The sequence below is a fragment of the Diospyros lotus genome, chromosome 9, assembly GCF_014633365.1.
Source record: "Diospyros lotus cultivar Yz01 chromosome 9, ASM1463336v1, whole genome shotgun sequence".
Classification (NCBI taxonomy): domain Eukaryota; kingdom Viridiplantae; phylum Streptophyta; class Magnoliopsida; order Ericales; family Ebenaceae; genus Diospyros; species Diospyros lotus.
Window position 1 is genome coordinate 37,300,680 of NC_068346.1, and position 26,824 is coordinate 37,327,503.

Here is a 26,824-nt window from a genome sequence, read left to right on the forward strand (position 1 = left end):
ATTATATAATAATAATATTTATATAACCCATATATATATAAATAAATAAAATTATAACTTGTTATACATAATTTGTTTATTTATTTTTCTTTAAAAAATTACTCTTTGATTAGCATAAAATATACAAGTTTTCACAAACTAGCCGCGCCCCCCCCCCCCCCCCCCCAGGGTTAAATTTTAACATTGCACTTAATCCCTTAATATTATGTTATTATGTTATGTATATATATGTAAATAATTAATATGTTCACATACCATTTAATTAATGCACTCACACTTACATTGGTTTTTATTTTTATAATATACATAAATAAATTAATTAATGTGTTCACACTATTTAACTAATTTATATTTTTATGTAATTAATTCGTATTCTTATTTTTATAAATAGATTAATGTGAAAAATAAATGCAAATGCAACTAATAAAACCCTTTTATAAAAAAAAAAAAAAAAAAGGTGTGAAAACAAAGTGAAGATTGCTTTTAGTTTCTACACTGTCACGTGGCTTAATCTGTGCCTTGAGTAATGTTAAGAATCACGACGAATGACAGTGTCATCAGTCTTGTGTCGTATCCTTATTGAATGAGGTGTTAAGTAGAGGTGACAATAACACATGATCTCCTTAGTTTCTTTTAACGAGGAGGCACCACATAATAACTTATGACATTATTATTAGCCATAACTTCTAGTATTATTCCAGTGCCTTGGGGTGTATGAGTGACTGTATATTCTGACTTATGTAAGTTTTTAAATAAATTATATTGATATTTTGTATTAATATCATGTGTTATATGTTGTTGTTGTCTAAATACAATAATACATTTTTTTGTGTATGAGAGTGGCTCAATCAGATCTACGAGTGACCTTAATGTGCGATTCAGAGCTCTGATACCAATTGATGTGAACCTGCGATGGAATGAAGTCAAATGAACCCACAAAAGATTGAAACAAATCCCAGAAAAACCAAAATCAGATATAAGGAAAGAATTTTCGACTCGATTATTCACGAACTAAGAACCTAGACTATAGTAAAATCTAGACCCGTTGATATGTGGAAACAAGAAGCAAAAATTGTGTTGTTAAACGTCACAAAGACTGTCAAGATCTTTGATAAGTCTAGATCTTGAACACCATAAAGAAATCATTTGATAAGTTCAAAGTTTTGTTCATTAAAGAATAAGATAAAAAAGAAAAATCTTTTAAATTCAATTCATAATCTTCTTCTTCCCCTTTCACAATGAAAAAGTCTTTAAATAGAAAAAAATAATTAAATCCTAATTATACTTAAAAACTAATAAAAATCCTAAACCTAATGGGATTTAGTTATCCTAATTCAATTACAAGTTGGAATAATAAAAGTAGTCCAATCCAACTACAAGTTGGAATACTAAACCTAAACAGAACTAAATAAGAATCCCTGTTAAAAAAGAATTAAAAATCATACAATTAAACTTCTAAACTAGAAAGGAAACAAAAATCTAGAAAAATAACAAATTTTTTGCTAGAATAATTAAAGTGCCAATTTGACACTCTAAACGACGAACTTTGGCCAAAAACCCAATGGGCTCAAGGGCTTTAGCCCATGAGTTCTTCTCAGTGGCTCATTTTTGCTCGAGAAACACATATTATTTATCCAATTCTAACACGACTGATTGGATTGATTGATTCAATTGTGTCATTGTTAGTCGACCCTCCATGATTCTCATCATTCCTTCCCTCTTCAAGATGATTTGTTCTCAAATCATAAACTGGAACAATCAGCTTGTTAGCATAGTTATGAATCTTCCCAAGCACTTGGAATGGTTCACCAAGTTCAAAGGCCACATCCTCGAAATCCTGCAACAAAAAATTAACCAAACTTATTCATGAACTAAATTCGAACACTCCTTATATAAAGTTTATGTTGAACTCAAACACCTTAATAAATAAATAATTATAAAAATGATTCAATCATTTTAGCGAATTTAAAATTTTATCTAATTCTTACAATTTTGATAATTAGCTCTAAATTGGCTCAATTAGATAAAATTTTACCCAACATGTAAAATCAATTTAGATAGAATGTGTTTATGTTGACTTGACATGAGAGGTATTATATAATAATAATAATATTTATATAACACATATATATATAAATAAAATTATAACTTGTTATACATAATTTATTTATTTATTTTTCTTTAAAAATTTACTCTTTGATTTGCATAAAATATACAAGTTTTCACAAACTAGCCGCCCCCCCCCCCCCCCCCTCTTTAAATTTTAACATTGCACTTAATCCCTTAATATTATGTTATTATGTTATGTATATATATGTAAATAATTAATATGTTCACATACCATTTAATTAATGCACTCGCACTTACATTGGTTTCTATTTTTATAATATACATAAATAAATTAATTAATGTGTTCACACTATTTAACTAATTTATATTTTTATGTAATTAATTCGTATTCTTATTTTTATAAATAGATTAATGTGAAAATAAATGCAAATGCAACTAATAAAACCCTTTTATAAAAAAAAGAAGGTGAAAGTGAAGATTGTTTTTAGTTTCTACACTGTCGCATGGCTTAATCTATGCCTTGAGTAATGTTAAGAATCACAGCTGATGACAGTGTCATCAGTCTTGTATCGTATCCTTATTGAAAGAAGTATTAAATAGAGGTGACAATGACATATGATCTCCTTAATCTTCTCTAATTAGGAGGCACCACATAATAACTTATGACATTATTATCAGCCATAACTCCTAGTATTATTCCAATGCCTTGAGGTGTATGAGTCACTGTATATTCCGACTTATGTAAGTTTTTAAATAAATTATACTGATATTTTATATTAATATCATGTGTTATATGTTGTTATTGTTGTCTAAATACAATAATACATTTTTTTTTGTGTATGAGAGTGGCTCAATCCGATCTACGAGTGACCTTAATGTGCGATTCGGACCTCTAATACCAATTGATGTGAACCTGCGATGAAATGAAGTCAAAGGAACCCACAAAAGATTGAAACGAATCCCAAAAAAGCCAAAATCAGATATAAGGAAAGAATTTTCGACTCGGTTATTCACGAACCAAAAACCTAAACTATAGTAAAATCTAGACCCGTTGATATGTGGAAACAAAAATCAAGAATTGTGTTGTTAAACGCCACAAAGACTGTCCAGATCTTTGATAAGTTTAGATCTTGAACACCACAAAGAAATCATTTGATGAATTCAAAGTTTTGTTCATTGAAGAACAAGATAAAAAAGAAAAATCTTTTAAATTCAATTCTTAATCTTCTTCTTTCCCTTTTACAATGAAAAAGCCTCTAAATAGGAAAAAAATAATTAAATCCTAATTATACTTAAAAACTAATAAAAATTCTAAAGCTAATCGTAAACCAAATCCTAAATTTAATGGGTTTTAGTTATCCCAATCCAACTACAAGTTGAAATAATAAAACTAGTCCAATCCAACTACAAGTTGGAATAATAAACCTAAAAAAAACTAAATAAGAATCCTTGTTAAAAAGGAATTAAAAACCATATAATTAGACTTCTAAACTAGAAAGGAAATGAAAATCCGAAAATCTAGGAAAATAACAAATTTTCTGTCAAAATAATTAAAGTGCCAATTTGACACCCTAAACGAAGAATTTTGGCCAAAAACCCAGTGGGCTTAACGGCTTTGGCCCATAAGTTCTTCTCAGTGGCTCGTTTCTACCCGAAAAACACATTATTTATCCAATTCTGACACGATTGACTGATCCGATTGTATCATTGCTAGTCGACTCTCCATGATTCTCATCATTCACTTCCTCTTTAAGATGATTTGTCCTCAAATCATAAACTGGAACAATCAGCTTGTTAGCATAGTTATGAATCTTCCCAAGCACTTGAATGGTTCACCAAGTTCAAAGGTCACGTCCTCAAAATCCTACAACAAAGAATTAACCAAACTTGGTAAGGATTTGTTAGTTTCGCTACGTACAAGGTAGGGCTTCTTGTACTCATGTAAAATTATTTGTTGATTTTCCATGAAAGCCTTCTCAAACTCACTTTCTTCAACAATGAAACTCCTTTTTATCTTGCCTTCATCTTTTTCTTCAACCTCAATATTATAAACACTCAGATCGCCACTATCATCCTCACTTTTTTTCTGAATGCTCAATCTCATGTTTCTTCTCTTTCTCTAAACATTTCAGCAACACTCCCATGAACTTTAACTTTTCCTCAAATTCAGCCCAAACATCACGTCTATGTTGCCGACCAGCATCAAAAAAAATTTGTGGTTGCCTTCTTTCCAAACTTTCAAGCATTTTTTTTGATATAGGAATGAAAAAGAAGAAAACAAAAATAGATAAACACTCGATTTTAGAACCAAAGCTCTGATACCAACTAATGTGAACCCGTTATGGCCCATGGTTCTTCTCAGTGGCTCGTTTCTGCTTGAAAAACACATATTATTTATTCAATTCCAACACAGTTAACTGGATTGACTAATCCGATTGTGTCATTGTTAGTCGGCCCTTCATGATTGTCATCAGACCCGTTGTGAGCATACCTTTACTAAATGATAAATCTCTTATTTATAGTGGGAGAAGAGATTGAGAAGTGAAGGAAGAGTTGCAATACTCGGCAAGTATTTCACGCCTTATTTCAAATTTATAAGGCGGGAGGATATTGGAGGTCTGCAAGAAACTCCCAAATAGTAGTGGACAAGTGATGCATGAATTCCCAATATGGTCTCTTGAAGATCTCAAGAGAGGCTCTGGATATGGTCACTCGATTATCACTTGGTCTTAGTCATTTGGTCTTATTCACTCAGTCGATGACTTATTTCAATAGATTTATTCTTTCAATAGACTTTTTAGCATACTTTCTTAGATACAACATATGTCACATTATATCAATATAAGTATATAGAATATGTCAAATATACCTTCTCAATTATTAGCTAAAAGAAACCCTACTAAACAGGTTAGAAATGTGAATCACAATTTGGGTGTTTGAAAATTCAGAACTGGCCAGCTAAATTGACGTAATATTGGGTTGGAAAGCGATGGTCATCAGTCATCAGTCATCAGTCACGTTGAGACCAATTCCCTGTGGCCAACTTCTTTTGTTTCAACTTTCAACCATTCAAACTTATAATATTCATTCTTCAACTAATAGTATTGTGTGTGTATATATATATAATTAATATGTTCGCATACCATTTAATTAATGCACTCACACTTATGTTAGTTTCTATTTTTATAATATATATAAATTAATTAATTAACGTGTTCACACTATTTAACTAATATATATTTTTTATTTAATTAATAGGTATTCTTATTTTTATAAATAAATTAATTTGAAAATAAATAAATACACGAAATGCAACTAACAAAACCCTTTTACAAAAAGGAAGGTGTGAATACAAAGTGGAGATTGCTTTTAGTTTCGACACTGCCACGTGGCCTAATCTGAGGCTTGGGGTGTACGAGTGGCTGTACACTCCAGTTTAGGTAAGATTTTACGTAAATTATATCCATTTTTTTTATTAATATCTTGTATTATATATCGTCATATTATATCAATATAAATAGGCAAAGTATATTAAATATATCTTCTTAATTAATGTACGACAGTGATTAACAAAAATTCCAATCTAGAGTTTGTCAACTAAGATATGAATAAAAAAAATAAGATATAAAAAATATTACAGATAAAATTTATTTTAATTATATTTATTAAATTTATTTAACAATCTATTAAAAAGAAATCACGTGACTTCTTTTTTTTAAATTTTATAAATATATTTAACTCTCTTCCCTTTAAATATATTTATCTAAGATTTTACGAATAAAAAGAACTCATCTCATAAAATTTTTACCTTTCATGTTCATCTTCTTTTCTTTCATCTTTGTGTTCATCTTCTCTCCTTTCATCTTCTTACTTCGTCGGTTATCGTCGTTTTTGTCACAAACAATTTTGAATAAATTTTGAAATAGAGATATTTTGATAAAAAAAAAAATCGTTATCTCAATACTTATCATATGTATTTTAATAAATATATAAAAAAAAAATTCAACAATTAATGTATTCTTAAAAATTTAACAAATAATTTGATAAAAATTTCAAAATACTTCTCATTCTTATTTTACTACAACCTTATCTTCCTCATTTTAACAACACTATCCAATTTAACAAAGTTAAAAATTGGATTCTAATTTGGGTGTTTGAAAATTAAGAGTTGGCTACCAAAATTGGTGTAATTGGGTTGGAAAGCGATAGTCATTGCTTTGAGGCCAATGACCTGCACGTGGCCAAATTCCTTTGTTTCAACTATTCAAATTTAGAAGACTGATTCCTTCAACTTTAGTCAGTCAATGCACACTTTTTTTTTTTACTTTTAACTCTTCTTTCACATGCTATATATATAAATTAATTTACAAGACTTTTGAGTCATGGTATGTTAATTTAAGTTATGATAATAATGGTATTAAATGTCGTATTTTTAACTTATCTCTTGAGACTCCTTTTATATTGAGATGGGTATTGTTATTTGCATGATAATGAAAATCGCGAATCTCCTCTATCATGTTAAACATTAACAAATTTTCTCTAATTTTACGAGTCTATAGTCGAGTTGAACTTGACTTTAATAACGGGCGCGTTTGTAATAAACCATCACTTTTCTTTCTTTGTCTCTTATATTTAGCAAGACTTGGAATGTGTGGTTGGTCTAAATTCCATAGGGTCACGGTCACGGAGTGGAAAAGGCTTCCATGTATTAGTCAATGACTTACTTAATAAGTTACTTGGATAGGAATGGGATAGCCAAGACCTTGATTTTTACTCTAGTTTCGAGTCATACATTAATATTTATAGTCAAAATTAAGGTGATGATTGGCCAAGTGATACATTATTTTCTTTACATAAAATTATTTTATGAATTAATTATTATTTAGAAATCATAAGTTTAAATCTTGTAAATATATATAAAAGAAATGTTTTGAAACATTTTATTAACATAGTTTTATAACAGAGTTAGTCCCTCAACTTTATACTCTCTAACAAAATAGTTCTTATACTTTAATTTTTCTTATAGTGACTATTAAATTTCCAATTTATCTTATGGCACTTCTCTAAGCCATTCTAATGATTTTTATTTTTTTGTAAAAAGTGAGATGATTATATGGTCGATTATTTTTTAAGAGACGTGCATGACATTTTCGTTATTGATAAGTGGTCTAACTAATTATTAATGAGACGTGCACATTGATTTTTTGGACTTAGATGTGGTTTTGAAATAAAGTGTGAACTACTACCCTATTAACTCGTAATGGAAGGGATATTAGATAAATATTTTATTTATGTTTAAATTTTTTTTACATTATTTTTAATAATAATTTTAATTTAAAATTTTTTTAACCTTATGCGTTGTATACTTGTCTTATTGAACCGCTGTCTACCTAAGAAGTAGGTAAAGAAGATATGTCGTTTAAGATTAATTTTGATTTAAAATTTGTATTTGTGATCATCATTTACTACCACATCGAATCATATAAAATTCTATTGGACAACAAATACAGATGTGTAATCTAGCGTCTATTAAATTAATAATATCAAATTATTTAAATATATTATACATATCACAGGACACATTGACGTATTAATTTTGAGTAGATTTGTTCACACAAAAGTAAGAACACAGTCATTTCCAAAATTTATTCTAAAGTGGTCAATCGATCCTTATTTAGCGACAGCCGAACCGACAGGTCAATGGCAAGCAGTAATATTGGAATACGACAAAGGAGGAAGGTTGCCTATGGGGTCCGAATGCGAATAAGCTCGGAGCAGGGTACCCCAGGAGTGGGCTTCGTTTGCTGCAGCTCCATGTATTCCTTGTACTTCATTGGCTTGAACACCGCCGGCCGGCCTTCTTTCTCCATCAACTCCGGCGACGGGCTAACCTCTGTGTCCAGTGATGGTCCATGAGCCACTGCTATGGACATCCTCGCAGATTTGCTGTTCACCACCGCTCTGTGCATAATGCTCTTGTACTTTCCGTTGGTGAATATCTGATAATGAATGAATCACGAGAAGTAACGTGAGGAGGAGAGATGAGTGAGCATGTCTTTGTCTTAATTAATTAATTTAATTACTGGAAAATTAAGGGTAATTTTGATTAACTCACGTCGAGTTGATCGGCGGTGTTCACGACAAGGGAGTTGGGGATGGGCTTGACGCTGAACCACTTGCCCTTGTGCTGAATTTGCAGGCCGTCGACTCCGTTCTGGATGAGAATGGTGAGGAGGCCGTGATCGGCATGCGCCGGAATCCCCATGGCAAGCTCCGGCTGGGGGCATGGCGGGTACAGGTTGGCTGCGAAGAGCTGGAAACCTGATTCGAAATTCATCGCCTTCTCAATGAATCCTCTTTCCATTCCCAACCCCTCTGATATCCCTCTCAGCAATTCCTGGACCACTTGGCGAGTTCTTTTGCTGTACTCTTGCAACACCTCACTGCCAGAACAAGCCAAGCCACACACCACACCACATATATATATCAAGCATTACAGAACTTTATAATTATATATATAGTTTTTCTTCTCGAATAGAAGTTGATAAAGAAAAAAGCAGTAAAGGTGAAGCAAATTGTAGATATTTGGTGGGGTTGGGGTTGGGAGTGGGAACCTGAGTCCCTCTGGTTTGGTGGGAGCGTTGAAGTGTGGATGCACAAACAACTTCAAGAAATCCCTCCAGAGGAAGCAATTCGCAGCCACCTTGATATCGATGCTGGTCCCGAATCTGATGGGCTCCCACACATCTCTTCCGGCGAATTTCAGCTTCTCCTCCATCGTCTGATTCAGGAATCTGTCGCATGCTTCCACCGTCTCCTTCATCAAATTCTCCGGCACCCCGTGATTTACCAGCTTTTGAGATCATTCATATTAAAAGAATTAAATACATTTAAACACATGCTAATTAAGTAATGAAGAACTGTGCGTGTAATCAATTGAAGCCCAAAACTACACAGAATTAATTAATTACGCACCAAGAAGAAACCCCATTCCTCGCAGGCCTTGGTGAGCTCTTGAACGGCTTGGGAGCGTTGATTGGGATCGGGAGAGGTGAGCAAGCCAAAATCAATGACGGGAATGGATTCCTGTTCATCTGGCTCTGAAGCGGCGGGTTCATTCAGAAACGAAGAGGTGTTGTAGTTGGTAGGGATGGCAGTGGAGGAGTTGGTGGAGGAGTCTAACAATTCTTTCACGCTCACTGGCTTTGGCGAATTCAAAGCAGCGGGACCACCACTGCTGCTGTCTAGCGAGCTTTGGCGAAATGCTGGAGCTGCTGCCGAAGCCATTAATAATTAATTGACTATCTATCTATCTGTCTAATGTGTATATGCTGGTTAGTACTTCTTCTCTGTGTCTGTGTTGGGTTGCTGCGGTGAAGGATTCGCCATGTCCACGCCCACATATATATAGCTGTTGCTGCGGGGAGATGGGTTTAGCCCGCCATGTTGGGACAAAGATTGTTTGATATGTGGCACAGAGGCAGAGGTAATGGGTCCCTGTGCGTTCTCATATTAATTTTTAATTCAGTTTACAAGGTCAAAAGGCATTAATAATGTCGCCATTGGGTGGCAGTAGCTCCATGCTCGCTTATTTATTTTGTGAGGGAGTCTTTCTTAATTAAAATATAAATTAAAAAATAAGATTTAAGAAGTGTTTTAAAAAATAAAAGTATTTTTTATTTTATTTATTTAATAACTTATTGAAAACAAATCAAGAGATAAATTTATCTAGAATCTTGTAAATAAGAAAAATTAACTTATATATTTCTTAATGTATTTTAAAAAAATTAATAAATAGTCTGATAAAAATTTTAAATTATTTTTTAATTTTATCTTGGTTATTCTGTATTTTAATTTAAAAAATAGTTTTTAAATTATCTTATGTTTAAAGATAATTTTATCCTAACCTAACAACACACACATGAAAAGATGACATAATTTCCAACAGGCTTGCCGCGCGCGCGTTCATGGCCCTCTAGAATTACGGCACCGCATTCCCCGCGTAAAGTCCAAGTAATGGGCGGATGCAGACACCCACCGCCCCACACTCATCCCGGAAACAATGAGCTTGTTGGAATTTAAATTTAGTTATTTATTTATTATTACTTATTAAATGTTAACACTTATTAAAAATATTTTAAATTTTACTAAACTCTTAATGAATTTGACGACCCGTTAAATTTCTCAAACTTTATTTATCAACCCTTTTGAGTTTAGAAGTGAGTCACTTAGTGTGACGTGAAGCTCTTCTATTGATATATTTTTAGATAAGAGAAAAGAAAAATAAGGTGTTTGTAAGTTTTCCTATAAGGAACAATGAATTTGAATCCAGATCCATAAAATTCAAATCCAAATGATTTTAGACCCATTCATTAGTTACCAAATCTAAATCTAACTAATTTAAAATAAATCTGGTCCACAACCAAATTATTTATAGCCTTCCTAATGCTTCCATTTCTACTTAAAGAAATTATGAAATCTTGACCATAGTGAGCATTCATGACTGTGACAAAAGTAGCCTAAGTTTAGGGACTATAAATGAATTTTTGAAATAATTTATTTATGTATTAATATTTTATTAATTAAATTTAAATTTAATATCTTATTATTAAAATTTAATATTAAAAACAAATCATGATCAAGTCATCAAACACAAAAAATTTACTTAAAAAACTAAAATTATAAAAAATTATGGAACAGAGAGTAAAAATATCACCGTGATGATATTAATACTACAATAGTGATATAACTATTGCTAATTCTTGAATATTGATAACTTATTTATAAATTTATTACTTATTTATAAATATATATAAAAAAATTAAATAAATTTATATTATAATAAAAAAATGAGTTAGGAAGAAAAAAAATCAAAGTTAAATATATTCTAATTAAAGTTAAATTTAAAAACTTAATCATCTCCAAATTAAAAGATATGTGTAACATTATTATTATTAATGATTATTTATTCATTATTCATAATTACCGTCTTACGTCATAAATGGTTTAGCAATGAGCCTGCCATGATGGACCTGGACTGCATGATATTTCTAATTTTCATGGTTCCCCAACCACTGAATGACGCGTGGATCACTTACCCTCATTAATCAGTCCGATGAGGGCCCCCAGAGGTCACATCCACCTTTGCCTTCCAATTATGAAATGTTATTGGGGTACCCTCCCTTGCGGTACTTCCGTCAATCTGTCTCAGTAACATAAATCGTAACATAAACCGTAGTCGTCTGATCTATAATAACTACATAAAGAATGAATTTGATTAGCGGTGTTCAAAAAAATTGGTGCATTATGAAAATTGGTCAAATTGAATCGAACCAAACTGATCCGATCAATTTTTTTTTTTCGCTGTCGAAAACAGTTTGGATTCTGTTCAAACCGCGCGGTTTGCGGTTTGAACAGTTTGCGGTTCGATTTTAAACTGAACCACCCAAGAAAATTATAAAAAAATTATTATTATAAAAATTTAATAATTGGCCGCCCATCCTATTTATTTTTTACACTATTTTATTTTATTTTTGCTCCTATTTATTTATAATTAATTGTCTTTATTTACCAATATTTGTGTTTTTATTTACCATTTTTAAATATCTTTTTTAGTGATTTTAAATAGCATTTAAAATCACGGTAAACCGCACCAAACTAGACCGCAGTCTGGTTTGGTTGAAAAACTGCACTAGCAATTTGACGTGCTAAAAATGATTCAGACCGGGCAAATCACACCGCGAACACCCCTAAATTCGACCTTAAATTTCAACAATTAAACAACGTGAGAAGACTTATGAAATATTCTTCCACATTACATTGAGATTCTTCCACCCATACTAATAAATTTCAAATTAATATTTAGTTTTTAATATATAAAATTTTAAGATTTAATATATTAATTATTAAAAAATTATTATTTTAAATTTTTATTGTGATAGAATATTAGTATGTGTATGAACGCGTCCATTTTTAAAAGTGACACGTCATGTGAATAACCTGCTAACAATATTTAAATAGTTTTATTGGTTTATTGTGTTTTCTTAACAATTAAAAAAATTCTATATCTCAACGACTAAAAAAATATATAAATAAGAGATAGATATAGCAATGAAATCGAGTTCAACAAAAAAAAAATGATGAAAATTAGTTCTATTATATTTTATGATTGAAAATAGAAGAAGGTAGGATTAGTGATTTAGATATTTAGATGTTTGAGATTTAAGATTTTTTTCTAAATTATGGATAATTTGATCTTTTCTTCATCAAGGTAAATTTTAATCTAATGTATGTAGCTGATGTAATCTTTTAATGATATAACACTTTCTCTTTTCTACGTGCATGTTTACGTGATATAAATAACAACTTTGTTTATTCTAAGTCGAGATAAGAATTTAAAATAATAATATTTAATAGTTAAGATATGAAATCTTGATATTTTTACAAATTAAGAGTCAAATACTATATTTTTTAATTCTTAAAAGAACACAATAAACCTGTCACCATATTCAAATAATCTTAACTGATTATCCATGTAACATGTTATTATAGAAACAAGCGTATTCATAGACTCATTAATATTCTGTCACGATAAGAATTTAATTGTTAAAATATCAAAATATCATATTTTTTAATTATTACAGAGACCTAATAATAATTAAAGTCGTAGCTAGAGCACAACTCAAGCGATCAGATAAATAATATATCAGCGTCAATCTGGTGGGTCGTGAGTTTAATTCTCACCCTATATAAGAGTTAAAAGCTTAACTTGTAATATACTTCTCTAATTCTCTGATATAATTAAATATACAAGTACGGGGAGAATCGAGTAAAAACACTGATCCCATCAATAATTAACGTCTTCCGACACTTGCACACGTAAGGAAGAAATCAATTAATTGTTGAAGCGAAAAGTTGGCTTGAATGGTTCAAAATTGGCAAGCAAACGAGACGTTAGACTGCCACTCCTGTCTTCGATGCAGTCACGTTGTTTTTGTCACACCTCAGCCTCAGCCACTCCATCTCCATGTGTGTACAAATGGACCTTTTTCTAACTTTGTTTACACATTGTTAATGTATTTGTCCTTTCATTAGCTGTTCGGATTGGACCCAAAATTATTTTGAATGCGATGTGTTTACTATCAATTAATAATAATATTTAGTAGTATTATCGTTTAAGTATAATAATAAAATTTTTAACTAAAAATGACATCGTTAAAAAGTTTACAAAACAGAAAATAATCAAAGAATACATGAAAATTTTTGTGTAACTACTCTTTCAGTTAGACAGACACTGAAGACTTGAAGTTTGTATTAAAATTAATATCAAATACGTCTCTTGAGATGAAAATCTATTTTTGTATAGAGAAATATAAAACTTTTCAAATTTTCTTAGAATGAGAGATTTTTCAGATAATGTTTATTCTAATATTTCGAGATCTATTAATAGTAGGATTCTCATGGATTATATCTATCTTTTTTGTAAAATTTTCAAATGTCAAACGTGTGACACACACGGAGAAATGTGGGTGTCCAATATAATAATAAATTATTTGGTTCTTCCAATAAGGTGTGAAATGAGAAAGTGTTGTCTAAATTTCCAACACCTCCAACCACCCCCCCCCCCAAAAAAAAAAAAAAAAGAAATGAAAACACTTGTCTGAGTAGAAATTGACCACATAATGTGAAAATGTAGTGACATTTATGATTTACGTAATGATTACATAGAGTGTTGAAAATTTATCATTGTCAATGTATTTGTTAAATTTATCTGAACTTATTCGAAAAAATTCTCATGTAATTTTTTATTTTATTTTTAACAGATAAATTTATCTAAATCCCTCTAGATAAATTTATTTGATATTTTATAGATAAATTTAAATTATCTTTATGCCCCTTATAGAATAATTAATATATTTAATAAATTTTTAAAATTTAAATTTATTAAGTCTTATTTTTTCAATAAAATTGGTTTTAAAAGAACTTATTTATTTAAATCTTATAATTAATGTCATTTAATACATTTTTAAATTGTCATATGTTTTGAAAAATTTTAAAATTTAAATAAAATTATTCCTTTCACCGATTTTTAAAATTTAAATTTCTCTCTCTATATATATATTTTATTATCTAATACAAATTCATTTCACTTATTTTTTTAAATTATTTTATTCAATTTTGTATTTTATTATCCATTATGAAATTATATTTGGGTAATTTTTAATTATCTATGTGGAATTATTGTAATTCCATCAATAATTATTTCTAGTCTTTTTAGAATCTATTTCTGAACGTAAATTTAGAAAATAAAACACTATTTTTAATTTTAATTTTTTAACAATTCACGTTAATCATAAAATATTATTTTAATTATAAATTTGTTGTTAATGTTAACATACAATTTTGAATGAATTTGGTAATAGAGATATTTTGATAAAAAAAAAAAAAAACTCTTATTTTGGTACTTACCATATGCATTTAACAAATATATGAAAAAAAAATACAATTCTCATTGAATTTTAAAATTTTTAACAAACAGCCTAATATAAATTTTGAAATGTTTCTCAGTCTTATTTTGATCATTTCATATCTTAATTTAAAAAATATTTCAATTTTATCTTAATGTTCCCTTATCTTACTATTATAAGGGGAGACGAAGAAACGTTATCACTAAATTATTTACACATTTCTCTTATAGAGCAACCAGTGTTTGTAGTCAGAATAATTGTCTTCTCATTATTCTGACCTGACTGGATAAACCACCTCTGAACCCTAGGGTTCGGAGACGATCCAAATCCCAGCAGTCAGAGATGGATAAATCGTCGGGGTTGAATCGTCTTCGACGTTGTTAAATTTTAAAATCCATTACGTGTGCGCAAGGTATGGGCTGTGGTTGTGCATCTTTGCAATGGATGTGTGACTTTGAACCAAAGTGTATGTCATTATTTAATTATCTTGCAACGAGAGAGTTCTTAAATAAATAATTTATTTATGGTTAAATCCTTTCCTTATCACTTTAAATAATAAGTTTATAATATGGCATTTTTTTTTTCTACATGTATGCTTTATGTGACATAAATAACAACTTTATTTACTCTAAATAAAGATAAGAATTTAAAATAATAATTGTTAATAGTTAAGATATAAAATCTTGATTTTTTGCACATTAAGGATCAAATACTATATTTTTAATTATTAAAAGAACACAATAAATTAGTCAACATATTCAAATAGTATCAATTGATTATCCATGTAATGTATTACTTGCAGAAACAAGCGTATTCATAGACTCGTTAATATTCTGTCACGATAAAAACTTAATTGTTAAGATATTAAAATATTATATTTTTTAATTATTAAAGAGGCACTATACGTTCTAAACCAAACAATAATTAACGTTGTCACCAAGACATAAGTTTAGTGGTCGGATGAATAATATGCTGATGTTAATTTAGTGAATTGCGATTTCAATTCTCGTTCTATGCAAGGGTTAAATGCCGAACTTATAATTTATTTTTTTTAATATAATTAAAAACACGAACATCGAAAACTATGTAAGAACAATCATACCAACAATAGTTAACGTCATTCGACACTCGCACACGTAAGGAAGAAATCAATTAATTGTGGATGAGAAAAGTTGGCTCGAATGGTTCAAAATTGGCGAGCAAACGAGACGTTACACTGCCACTCGAGTCTTCGTTGCAGTCACGTTGTTTTTGTCACACCTCGGCCTCAGCTACTCCATCTCCATCTGTGTACAAATGGACCTTTTTCTAACTTTGTTTACACTTTATTAATATTTGTCCTTTCATTAGCTGTTCGGATTGGACCCAAAATTATTTTGAATGCGATGTGTTTACTATTAATTAATAATAATATTTAATAGTATTATCATTTGAATATAATAATAAATTTTTTAACTAAAAATATTATCGTTAAATCATTTAGAGTCTACAAAATAGAAAATAATCAAAGAATACATAAAAATTCCTGTGTAAATATTTTTTAAGTCAGATATTAAAGACTTAAAATTTGAATTAAAGTTAGTATCAAGTACATATATCTTTTGAGATAAAAGTCTATTTATTTATAGAGGAACACGAAACTTTCCTAATTCCCTTAAAATGAAAGATTTTTTAAATAATGTTTATCTTAATATTTCGAGCTCCATTAGTATTAAGATTCTCATGAATTATATCTATCCTTTTTGTAGGATTTTCAAAGAGTTAATTACACTAACAATAATTCAACTTTGCATTCTATTACTGTTTGGTCACTGAACTTTGAAATGTTACTTGTCACTACAACAAATTTTGAATTAAGAAGCATTTAAAAATACCTTAATAGATAGTTTATTAGGACATTTTAACTATTAGGGCATTAATAATAATGCCTCATGTAACTGTGCCTCAAAAACGTATTAAGACACTTATAAATGCCTCAAAAACAACTATAAATTTAAGTTTGTTACGACATTTAAAAATGCCTCAAAAATCACTATAAATTTATTTTTCATATCCCCCACAAGACCATCTCTTAACTCTAACTTATTTCTCCCTCAGCTCTAACCTTGAACATTTCCTTCTTCTTGCACACGCATGACCACCTAATCTACACATTATCTTATTAATATATGTGCCTATGTTTATTTTATAGTATATCTAAGTTTTATTAGAATTATTCTATTGGGGCACTTAAGATTTTTCTATTAGGGCACTTTATTAGAGTGTCTTGTTAGAATTATTTTAATTGGGCATTTCAAAAATTCTGCCCTATTAGATTTATTTATTAAGACACTTATATTTGTCTATTAGGGTATTTCATTATCGTGCCTCATTAAAGTTGTTTTATTGGGGCACTTTTTTAAATTGTGCCTTAAAATAATATTTTATAGGGCACTTAATTGTTGTGCCTCATAAAGTTATTGTTTAGTCATTGAACTTTGAAATGTTAGTCACTGATATTTCAAAACGGTTACTGTTTAGTCATTGAACTTTGAAATGTTACCTGTTAGTCACTGATATTTCAAAATTGTTACTATCTAGCCACTGAACTTTAAAATGTTATCTATTAATCACTGATATTTTAAAACTGTTACTGCTTAGTCACTGAACTTTAAAATATTACTTGTTAATCATTGATATTTCAAAATCATTTTTTCACCCGTCACTCGATAATCACTGAACTTTAAGTTCACGAGTGACGAATGAGAAACAAATTTGAAATATTAGTGACTAACAGGTAATATTTTAAAGTTCAGTGTAACAGTTTTGAAATATCAGTGATTAATATGTAATATTTTAAAGTTCAGTAACTAAACAGTAACAATTTTGAAATATCAGTGACTAACAGATGATATTTCAAAGTTCAGTGACTAAGCAGTAACCGTTTTGAAATATCAGTGACTAACAGGTAACATTTCAAAGTTCAGTGACCAAATACTAATAGAATGCAAAGTTGAGTTATTATTGGTGTAATTAACCCGATTTTCAAATGTCAGATTTATTTTGTTTGCGCTTTGTGAGAGATCCCTTAATAAGGAAAAATTACATTTTTTTTCGTCAAAAAAATTATTTTGAACTTTTAAACTTTTTTTTGATCATTTAATAAAATTTTGCCTATAACATAATAAGTGTTAAAAATAAAAAGTATATTAAATGTATCTTAACGAGTGACAATTAGTAAATGATTTATTTATTATTTATCTTGAAGGTAAAACACTTTCTAATTTTTATAATTTTACATTTAGTTTCTCTTAGTTCATATCATGCCAAAACGTATAATAATAAATTATTTGATTCTTATGGTGTGAAATTGACAAAAAAAACAAAAAACAAACAAAAGAAACGAAAACGTGTGCTTGGCAGAAATTGACCACATAGTATGAAAATGTAGTGAGATTTATGTAATTAATATATACAATCTTGGAAATCGAATTGATTCGATCTGCACTTTGAATAATTAGTAATTTTGACTACTTTAATTCGATTATTTTGAAATGTTGCTCATCCTAAAGAAAAAGGTTTTCTCTAACTTGACCAACTTGCAATTTAAATAGGGTGAATGGATTTGGGTTCGACCCAAACTCAATCTTTATTACAGTAATATTTATTAATCAAGATATGAGGTGAAAAATATCATATATATAAAAATATTTTGAATGTTTGTTATTATTAATTTATTTGTTAAATTTATTTGAACTTATTTGAAAAAAAATCCTCATATGAATTCTTATTTTACTTTTTATAGATATATTTATCTAACTTCCTCCAAATAAATTTATCTGATATTTTACAGGTAAAATTTATATTACCTATATGCCTCTTGTAGAATAATTAATATAATTTAATATATTTTTAAAATTTAAATTTATTAAGTCTTATTTTTTCAATAAGATTGTTTTTAAAAGAACTTATTTATTTAAATCTTATAATTAATATCATTTAATTCATTTTTAAACTGTCATATGTTTTGAAAAAATTTAAAATTTAAATGAAATTATTCCTTTCACCGATTTTTAAAATTTAAATTTCTCTCTCTATATATATTTTATTATCTAATACAAATTTCTTTCACTGATTTTTTAAATTATTTTATTCAATTTTATATTTTATTATCCATTATGAAAATATATTTTGACAATTTTTAATTATCTATGTGGAATTATTATAATTCCATCAATAATTATTTCTAGTTTTTCTAGAATCTATTTTTAAACGTAAATTTAGAAAATAAAATACTTTTTTTTTTTTGACAATTCACATTAAACATAAAATATTATTTTAATCATAAATTTATTATTAATGTTAACATACATTTTTGAATGAATTTAGTAATAGGGATATTTTTGGTAAAAAAATATTATTTTGGTGCTTATCATATGCATTTAAAAAACATATAGAAAAAAAAATATAATTCTCATTAAATTTAAAAAATTTAATGAATAGTTTATATAAATTTTGAAATGTTTCTCTGTTTTATTTTGATCATTCTATATATTGATCTAAAAAATATTTCAAATTTATTTTAATACTCCCTTATCTTACTATTATAAGGAACGTTACCTAAAACACTATAAAATCTAAACTCATTTGCAAGAGCGTATAATGTAACTTAATAGGGTACTGGCGTAATATTCCTTCATTAACTTAATAGAAGGAAAATTTTATTCGCAGCCATACTTTTTTCTCTTCGCTATCACTTCTTAATATACCTAAAATAGCCTCAAATGAAAATCCAATTTTACCCTCCATTCAACTCTTCACCCTCCATTCAACTCTTCAATGCTTAACTACTCACCATTACGCAACCAACTACCATCGCACTTTTTACTCACCAGCCAAACTTTGTAATTCATTCCGTGTTATTTCATGTCCACCTCTACAAAGCCATTTTCTCCTTACCATAGCAAAGAGGTCACTTATTCCCTGTTGTTTCACCCCCCCCATTACTCAGCCATTTTCTCCTTATTATACCAGTTAGTTAGGGTTCAACCATGGATGACTACACTTAAATGTTGACGACATGGGCAGAGTTTGACAAGAAAGAGAATATCTACTCAGAAGAACAACACTAAAAATCATTTGACGAAAAAGTAAGTACACGAATTGTAATACCATTTGTTGTCATCGTAAACTTGCAAGTCAAGGAAGTTGGAGTTCCCCGAACTCTAGGGTTCAGGAAATTTGAGTTCCCAAACCCTAGGATTCGGGGAAGTTGGACTTCGCCATACCCTAGGGTTAAGGGAAGTCCAACTTTTCTGAACCCTAGAGTTTGGGGAACTTCCACACTCGAGGCTCAACATAGGGAGTAAGGAATTTGCAAGGGTCGTTGCCCATCTCCTTAGAAAGGTGATCTTTATCTCCACAGTGATTGTTTGAGAGCCGATGATTTTCTAAGCCAAACTCAATAGTCCTTACAAAAAAATCTATGTGAATCACCTTATCTTATTTCCTTTTCTTTTCATTTGCATATTCTATGGCAGAACGAGCCCTTAATGAAAAAGTTGTGACCCAAGCAATGAATATGGCTTCTGGTAAAGTAATGGGATGTTTCTAAGGGTGGTTACCCTTCTTTGTGCCAAATTGAGGAGCTAATGATTTCATCTCCAAAAATCAACCCCCCTTTGGGTGTGTGTGTTTTGCACATTGTATGTCTATGCGTGCATGTGTATATATATATATGTATATCGTCACATTATTGTTCATTGCCTTCGCCATCACCATTGCTTCCAAGTTCCAAATTCTATTGAGGCTGTGATGATAAATTCTCGAGGTCTTAATCAAGTGTTGAGTGGATCTGATCTAGCTCTTGGCGGGGCAACTCGAATGGTCCTAGGAGAGAGAGAGAAAGAAAGGGCCGAAAGAAACGTTATCACTAAATTGTTTACATCTCTCTCTTACAAAACAACCAGTGTTTGCAACTAGGACGAGGGTCGCAAGTCTTCTCATTATGCTGATTTGATTGGATCGATCGCCTATGAACCCTAGGGTTCGAAGGTGATCTGAACCCCAACGGTCGGAGACGGAGAGTCTTCTTCCAACCACCAAGGTTGAAATGTCCCTCACATTGTTAAATTTTAAAATCCATTACATGTGAGTGAGGTATGGGCTGTGGTTGTGCATTTGTGCGATGGATGTGTGGCTTTGAACCAAAGTGTATGTCGTAATTAATTAACCTACAATAGGAGGGTGTTAAACAAATAATTTATTTATGGTTAAATCTTTTCCTCACTACTTTAAATAATAATTTTTAGGTAGGGTTTATTTATGGTTTTTTTTTTTTTATCTTACATGTCTTAGAAGTAGTGGGCGGAAAATCTTGCTGTCTAAGATCAATTTTGATTTGAGATTTGTTTTTGTGACCATCATTCAGTGTCAGATCGAATCATACAAAATTCTATTTTATGATGAATATACATATGTCATCTATATTTAATGTTCTATTAAATTTATAATATCAAATCATTTAAATATTTTACGTATCACACAACACATTAAGGTTATTAATTTTGAGTAAAGGGTGCTTGGCTTAGTGGTTTGATCGTTTATAAACTGCCATTTTGTTTAAATACGTACTTATTTAGTTATATGTTTGTTAAAAATTAAAGAGTTTAAAAGTTAAGCTTAAATGTTGTTCTAACATCATTTTAGAAAATTCTCCCAAGCTTATTTGGTTGACCAAATATTTTGCAATTTTGCTCTCAAAAAATTCTAATATTTCCAATCTTTGCTCTTAAACATTCTCCAACCCATCATTGCTGCCATAACCCATCGTTGTCATCGTTGCCTCCATCTCTTCCTTCATCGTCGGGCCTAGCCCATTGCGGTATCGTCGCCTCCAGTCCATCACCATCACCCCCTGCTTGTCGCCTCCAACCTCCATCACGGCATCGTCTTCTCCAGCTTGTTGTCGTTGTCTCACCCTTATTTTAATATCTATTGTATTAATATGTTTAACATATATTTATAAATTAAACTTAAATTTAAATATAAAATATTATATTAATATATTTTTAATAATTAAATAAAATTTATCAACATTTAATGATAAAAAATTTATTTTATTTTTATAAAAATAGTATTTTTATAAATTTTATTTATATTATTATTCAACAATATGTCTATTTTAATCTTTTTATTAAATTTTAATAATTTATCAATTTTTTTAAACTAAACATATAATTATATAAATCACAATTTAAAGCATATTTATTTAAATACAATCATCTTTAAAACTTTAAAGCTTTACACAATATTTAAATAGAAAGACTTGCAAGCGATCTCAAACAACGATAAGCCAAACACCCTCTAGATTTGTTCACATAATCTTGGAATATGACAAAGGAGTAAGGTTGCCTAAGGAGTCTGAATGCGAATAAGGTTGGAGCAGGGTACCCTAGGAATGGGCTTCGTTTGCTGAAGTTCCATGCCCTAGTTTGTGGTGCATCTGGGAAGACATAAGTCGCTCAAACGATCAAAGCTGTGTACTTTTATCACTATGTACAACGGCTAGTAATGACAATATTTTTCAATTTCAACATGTAAATAATCGAGTCAACAATAAAGATACTCAATTGAATTTAACATTTAGTTGAGTGGATTTTGGTGAGTTAATTAAGCTCAACTTATGCATATTTCACTTAGTCAATTATTATTTAGAATAGAGAGACCCATTTTCTGTTTATGTAAATTTACTCGACTAAGTCTTATAAGTACTTGATTGCATAATAACACTACTTGAATATTAAATACTTGATAGTCAATTGAAAAAATGAGATACAAAGATATGTTCTTAGTTTAGTATAAAGTATTCGACTATAGTTTAAGACTACTCAACTAAGAAACAAGATACTCAATTAAACATAAATCTTATTGATTACTGTCAAAGTACATAGACTTGACACATTGTGGCCTATCTAATACTCGATTAAGAGATTCCCTTACTTGACTAAATAAATGATATATTTTATTGTCAATTTCTCTTAGAAGGTGTTTGGCTTGTTGATTTGACCGTTTATAAGCTGTATCAACAACTTATAAGCTATTAAGAAAAAACTAATTAGGTGTTTAGGTACACCTCACCAGCGTTTATGCTAAGTAGCTTAAACACTACCATACAACATTTTGCAAAAGCTAATGAGTGAACTTTTACAAAATGCTCCTTATATATAAACTGCGTTGACTGTTAAATTTACTATTTTACCCTCATCATTTTTGCTAATTTCCAACCATACTCTTCTTCTTCAACCTCTGTCTCCCGTCATCTGTAGCCCCAGCTCTTCTAGTCGCCACTGTTAGCCATCGTCATTGCCCCCACTGGCCGTTTCCCGTCGGCCGTTGCCCCCACTAGTAGCTTCCTGTCGGTCATCGCCCCCATCGATTGCTACCCCCATCTGCTTCAACTTCTCCTCCATCGCCAGTTGTCTATCGCCCTATCAACAACTATCCACCATTGTCCCTAACTTTATCTCCTTCGTTTGTGCCCCCATCGCTCGTTGCGTGTATGTATGTATATATATATAATAGCGTAACACATATATTATATGTATATATATAATACATAATAATCATTGTTGTTAAAATCTCGATTTTACGCGTACGATTTTACGATTCGAAGACCCCCAAACGATTCAAATCCCATGTAAAATCCAATTTGGGATAAAATCCTATAAAATCTCGATTTTACATGTACGATTTTACGATTTTACGCTTCAAAGATCCCCAAACGATTTTACGGTTCAAAGACCTCCATTGATTTAAGTTGTAATTTATAGGATGCTTCCAATGTCTCAATGTCCATAGCATCTGACATTGGAACTTATGCAATGAATTGTTATATTTTGCCTCTAAATTGGAACTTGATTTAACATTGATTGCATAAATTCCAATATCACATAGCATCTAACATTAATTGCATAAGTTCCAATTTACTTGATTTAAATTATAATTTTTACTTGATCTAACATTGATTGCATAAGTAAATCAAGACAAACAAATAATTAATTAATGGACCACCCAACTCCAAATCGGGATATTACTTGATTTAATCAATGCTAAATCAAGAAAAAATTGCAATCTAAATCTAATGGAAGACGTTGGAAGCATCCTATAAAGAATTTTAAGCTATATTTTACCTCTAAATTACCTATATTTTGCCTCTAAATTGCCTATACCAACCTGCTAGTTTTTGAGCTATATTTTAAAAGTATCATCTTTTGAATTATAATAAAGAATAATCAGGTTATTAAATGATATTAATTCATTTTCTACAAAATTATGTTATTATACACATATATTTACAAAAATTAAAGGGTATTTTTAATTATCTCTAAAATCTTACGATTTTACGATTCGATTTTACGATACGATTTTATAGACCCTTTGTCGATCCCACTTAAAATCCCGATTTTAATAACCTTGATAATAATATATATTATTGTTATATATAATATATATATAATAATATTATATTAATATATTTTTAATAATTGCGTATAATTTATTAACATCTAATGGTAAAATTTTACATCATTTAATACTATGTCTATTTTAGTCTTTTTGTCAAGTTTTGATAGCTTATCAGCTCTTTCAAACTAGACACATAACTATTAATTGATAGATGAAAAACATATTTATCAAAACATCTTATTAGTTTAAGCACTACTCAACTTTTAACTTAAAAGCTAAATAACTTAAAAGTTATGGGGAAAAAAAATGGTAAGCCAAACTCCCCCTTAGTCAATTGAGGATACAAACACAGAAATTTGATATTTCAGCTCACTTTTTTCATTCAATTTCTTGGATTATTTACAAGATTACTATTATATAGAGATAGTCCAAAACAATTTCGATCACTCGATTGAAGATTTTAGAGAGAGATATTTGAGTACAAGATGCATATACTCAATTGAGCCTTGTAATATCTATTGAGATACTTGATTACGGTAAGCCCAAACATTTATCTACTTGATTACTAACACGTGAATACTCAAGTGATGGTTCAAAAGTTAGTTAAAAGTTAGAGTTAGTTAAAACTAACTTTTGTATTACATTCACTCAATTTCTAGAAGACTTTACTCGAATATTGATTTAACATTAATTAATGTTTTGTTTTAATATTTTATCATCAAAACATTAATTTAATGCGCGTGTGAAGTTATATTTCACAAGAAAAGGAATATTTCAAAAATAAAAATAAAACACAAATCCTTCATATTAATTGGCTTCATTATTAGAAAGTTATGAGTCTTATAAATTGAGGGATGATCTCTCATTTGAGGGAGTTGAAACAAGTGTGAAAGAAGAGAGAAAATAAAGAAAAAATGAAGGCCATTGAGTCTAGTAATTGAGTGAATGTAATGCGAAAGTTCATTTTTAACCAACTTTTAAATCATCACTCGAGTATTCATATGTTAGCAATCGGGTAGATAAGCGTTGGGTTTATTATAATCAAATATTTCAATAAATATTGCAAGGTTCAATTGAGTATGTGCATGTTATACTCAAATTTATGTGAAATCTTCAATCAGGTGATCAATATTACTTTTGACTATCCCTAATAGCAATCGACTAAATCATCTAATTAAGTAATTGAGTGGAGAAAGTGAGGTAAATTAACAATCCTCTGTGCATGTGTCCTCAAGCAGTCACTTGAAGCCCATTGAATCAAATCAAAAGAGATAAAAGGCTAACCAACAAGTTACAATAATTCATCTTTTTTTGGTAACTAAGATTAATATTATTTAGGATTTAATGGGAGAATAACTAAAGTTGACTGAACTCGGCCTGGAGATCATCTCAACCTCACTAATACTATTAGGTATCAATAGAAAATTGGAATTAAAAAATAAAAAATATTTTCTATAATTAACTAGACTCTCAAGTTTTTGATATTGATTCTAAAGTGAATTCCAAAACAAATCAATCGACTACAACTTTCCCAAAATATCATTGATCTACCTTTTTTATTTTTTCCAAATTTGTCTTCTAAGCAACCTATAAAAGACAGTGGTATTGGAAGTAGTGTTGAGACATCCAGATAAAACAAAAAGCTACAAACACATGAGAAGGAGGTAAAAAGCATTAAGGATCGATGATTCAAGTAGGAAAGCTTAATTAGCAAGCTTTAATTTGTTGAAGCATAACATCACTCGCTCGGAAGTGTTTGGAAGAGGTGTCAAATTAAGCTTTCATGGGGGGGGGGGGCCCTACAAAAATGGTATGTTGTGATGCTTTAAAGACACATTTATTGAGATCCTTAGGATATGCAATTGGATTGGCCAGTTTAAGGGTTTATTCAATAATCCCAACAATGGAGTGTTTGTTTGGCAACTCCCACCCCCATTTTATTTTTAATTTTATTTTTTGTTTGTTTCCTTTTGTGCGTTATTTTTTGTTTGTTTGTTTGTTCTTGAACATTGTAGTTGGAACACTAATTTGTCCCACCTTCAAACCACTTGGCAGGTGAGATAGGACAACCTGATACCAAGGCAAGGGACACCTTCAACTTCTTCCATTTATTTAGATATAATTTGTAAAATTTTATTATGACGTGTCAAAGTAAAAAGATCAAAAAAAATACTCAAAAAAGTCCCCAAAAATTAAGGGAATTTAAAAAAATATTTTTTTTTTGACAAAATCAAAAAATCGAGAGACCAAGCCCGACCACAACCAGGAGACCAATCACAATCGAGAGACTATACAATCTCCCAGCAAGACCAAAATTCGAAAAACCTTTCATAAACTGGTGCTTGGTGACTACCTGATGATAGATGGTTGGGAGGCCAGGTCTCCTGAAAACCTATATTGAGGGATCATTTGTGTCCCCTAGAGACAGTAAATTTTCCTTTAATAAGGAAGAAGGGGTCCTACATAATAAATTTTTCTTTAAATTGAAAGAGGGGGTCCTGAACAAATCACGAACAAGATAACTTTGATATCTAAAAATACTTTCGAGAATTTTATGAAAAGGATAAATATTATCTATAATGAATTATAATCCTAATGAGATTTAGAATATTAAAATAAATATTATTTGTAAGAATCTTAATTCTAGAAGATCTTGAAAAACTCCATGTTTCTCTATAAGAAAATAACTAGGCTCTCATTCTAAAAAAAAATAAGTCTATGATACTGGTTTTGATACAACCTTCAAGTCTCCATTATTTTTAGTGTTTGATTTAAATATTAAAATATTTGTATGGTGACTTCTCTGTGCCATTTGATCTTTTTTTTTGGTAAATTCCAAGTGC

General features: G+C 29.8%; 1 protein-coding gene across 1 annotated transcript; it reads right to left on the reverse strand.

Annotated features, from left to right (window-relative positions):
• Positions 1 to 7,579: 7,579 nt before the first annotated feature.
• Positions 7,580 to 9,461, reverse strand: LOC127810697 (2-oxoglutarate-dependent dioxygenase 19-like). Its single transcript, XM_052350306.1, has 4 exons — positions 9,046 to 9,461; positions 8,685 to 8,923; positions 8,186 to 8,513; positions 7,580 to 8,069 (listed from the first exon to the last, which is right to left on the reverse strand). The coding sequence occupies exons 1-4, from the start codon at positions 9,355 to 9,357 to the stop codon at positions 7,815 to 7,817; spliced, it is 1,134 nt and encodes a 377-aa protein (XP_052206266.1). The 5' UTR covers positions 9,358 to 9,461; the 3' UTR covers positions 7,580 to 7,814.
• Between the last annotated feature and the right edge of the window lie 17,363 nt (positions 9,462 to 26,824).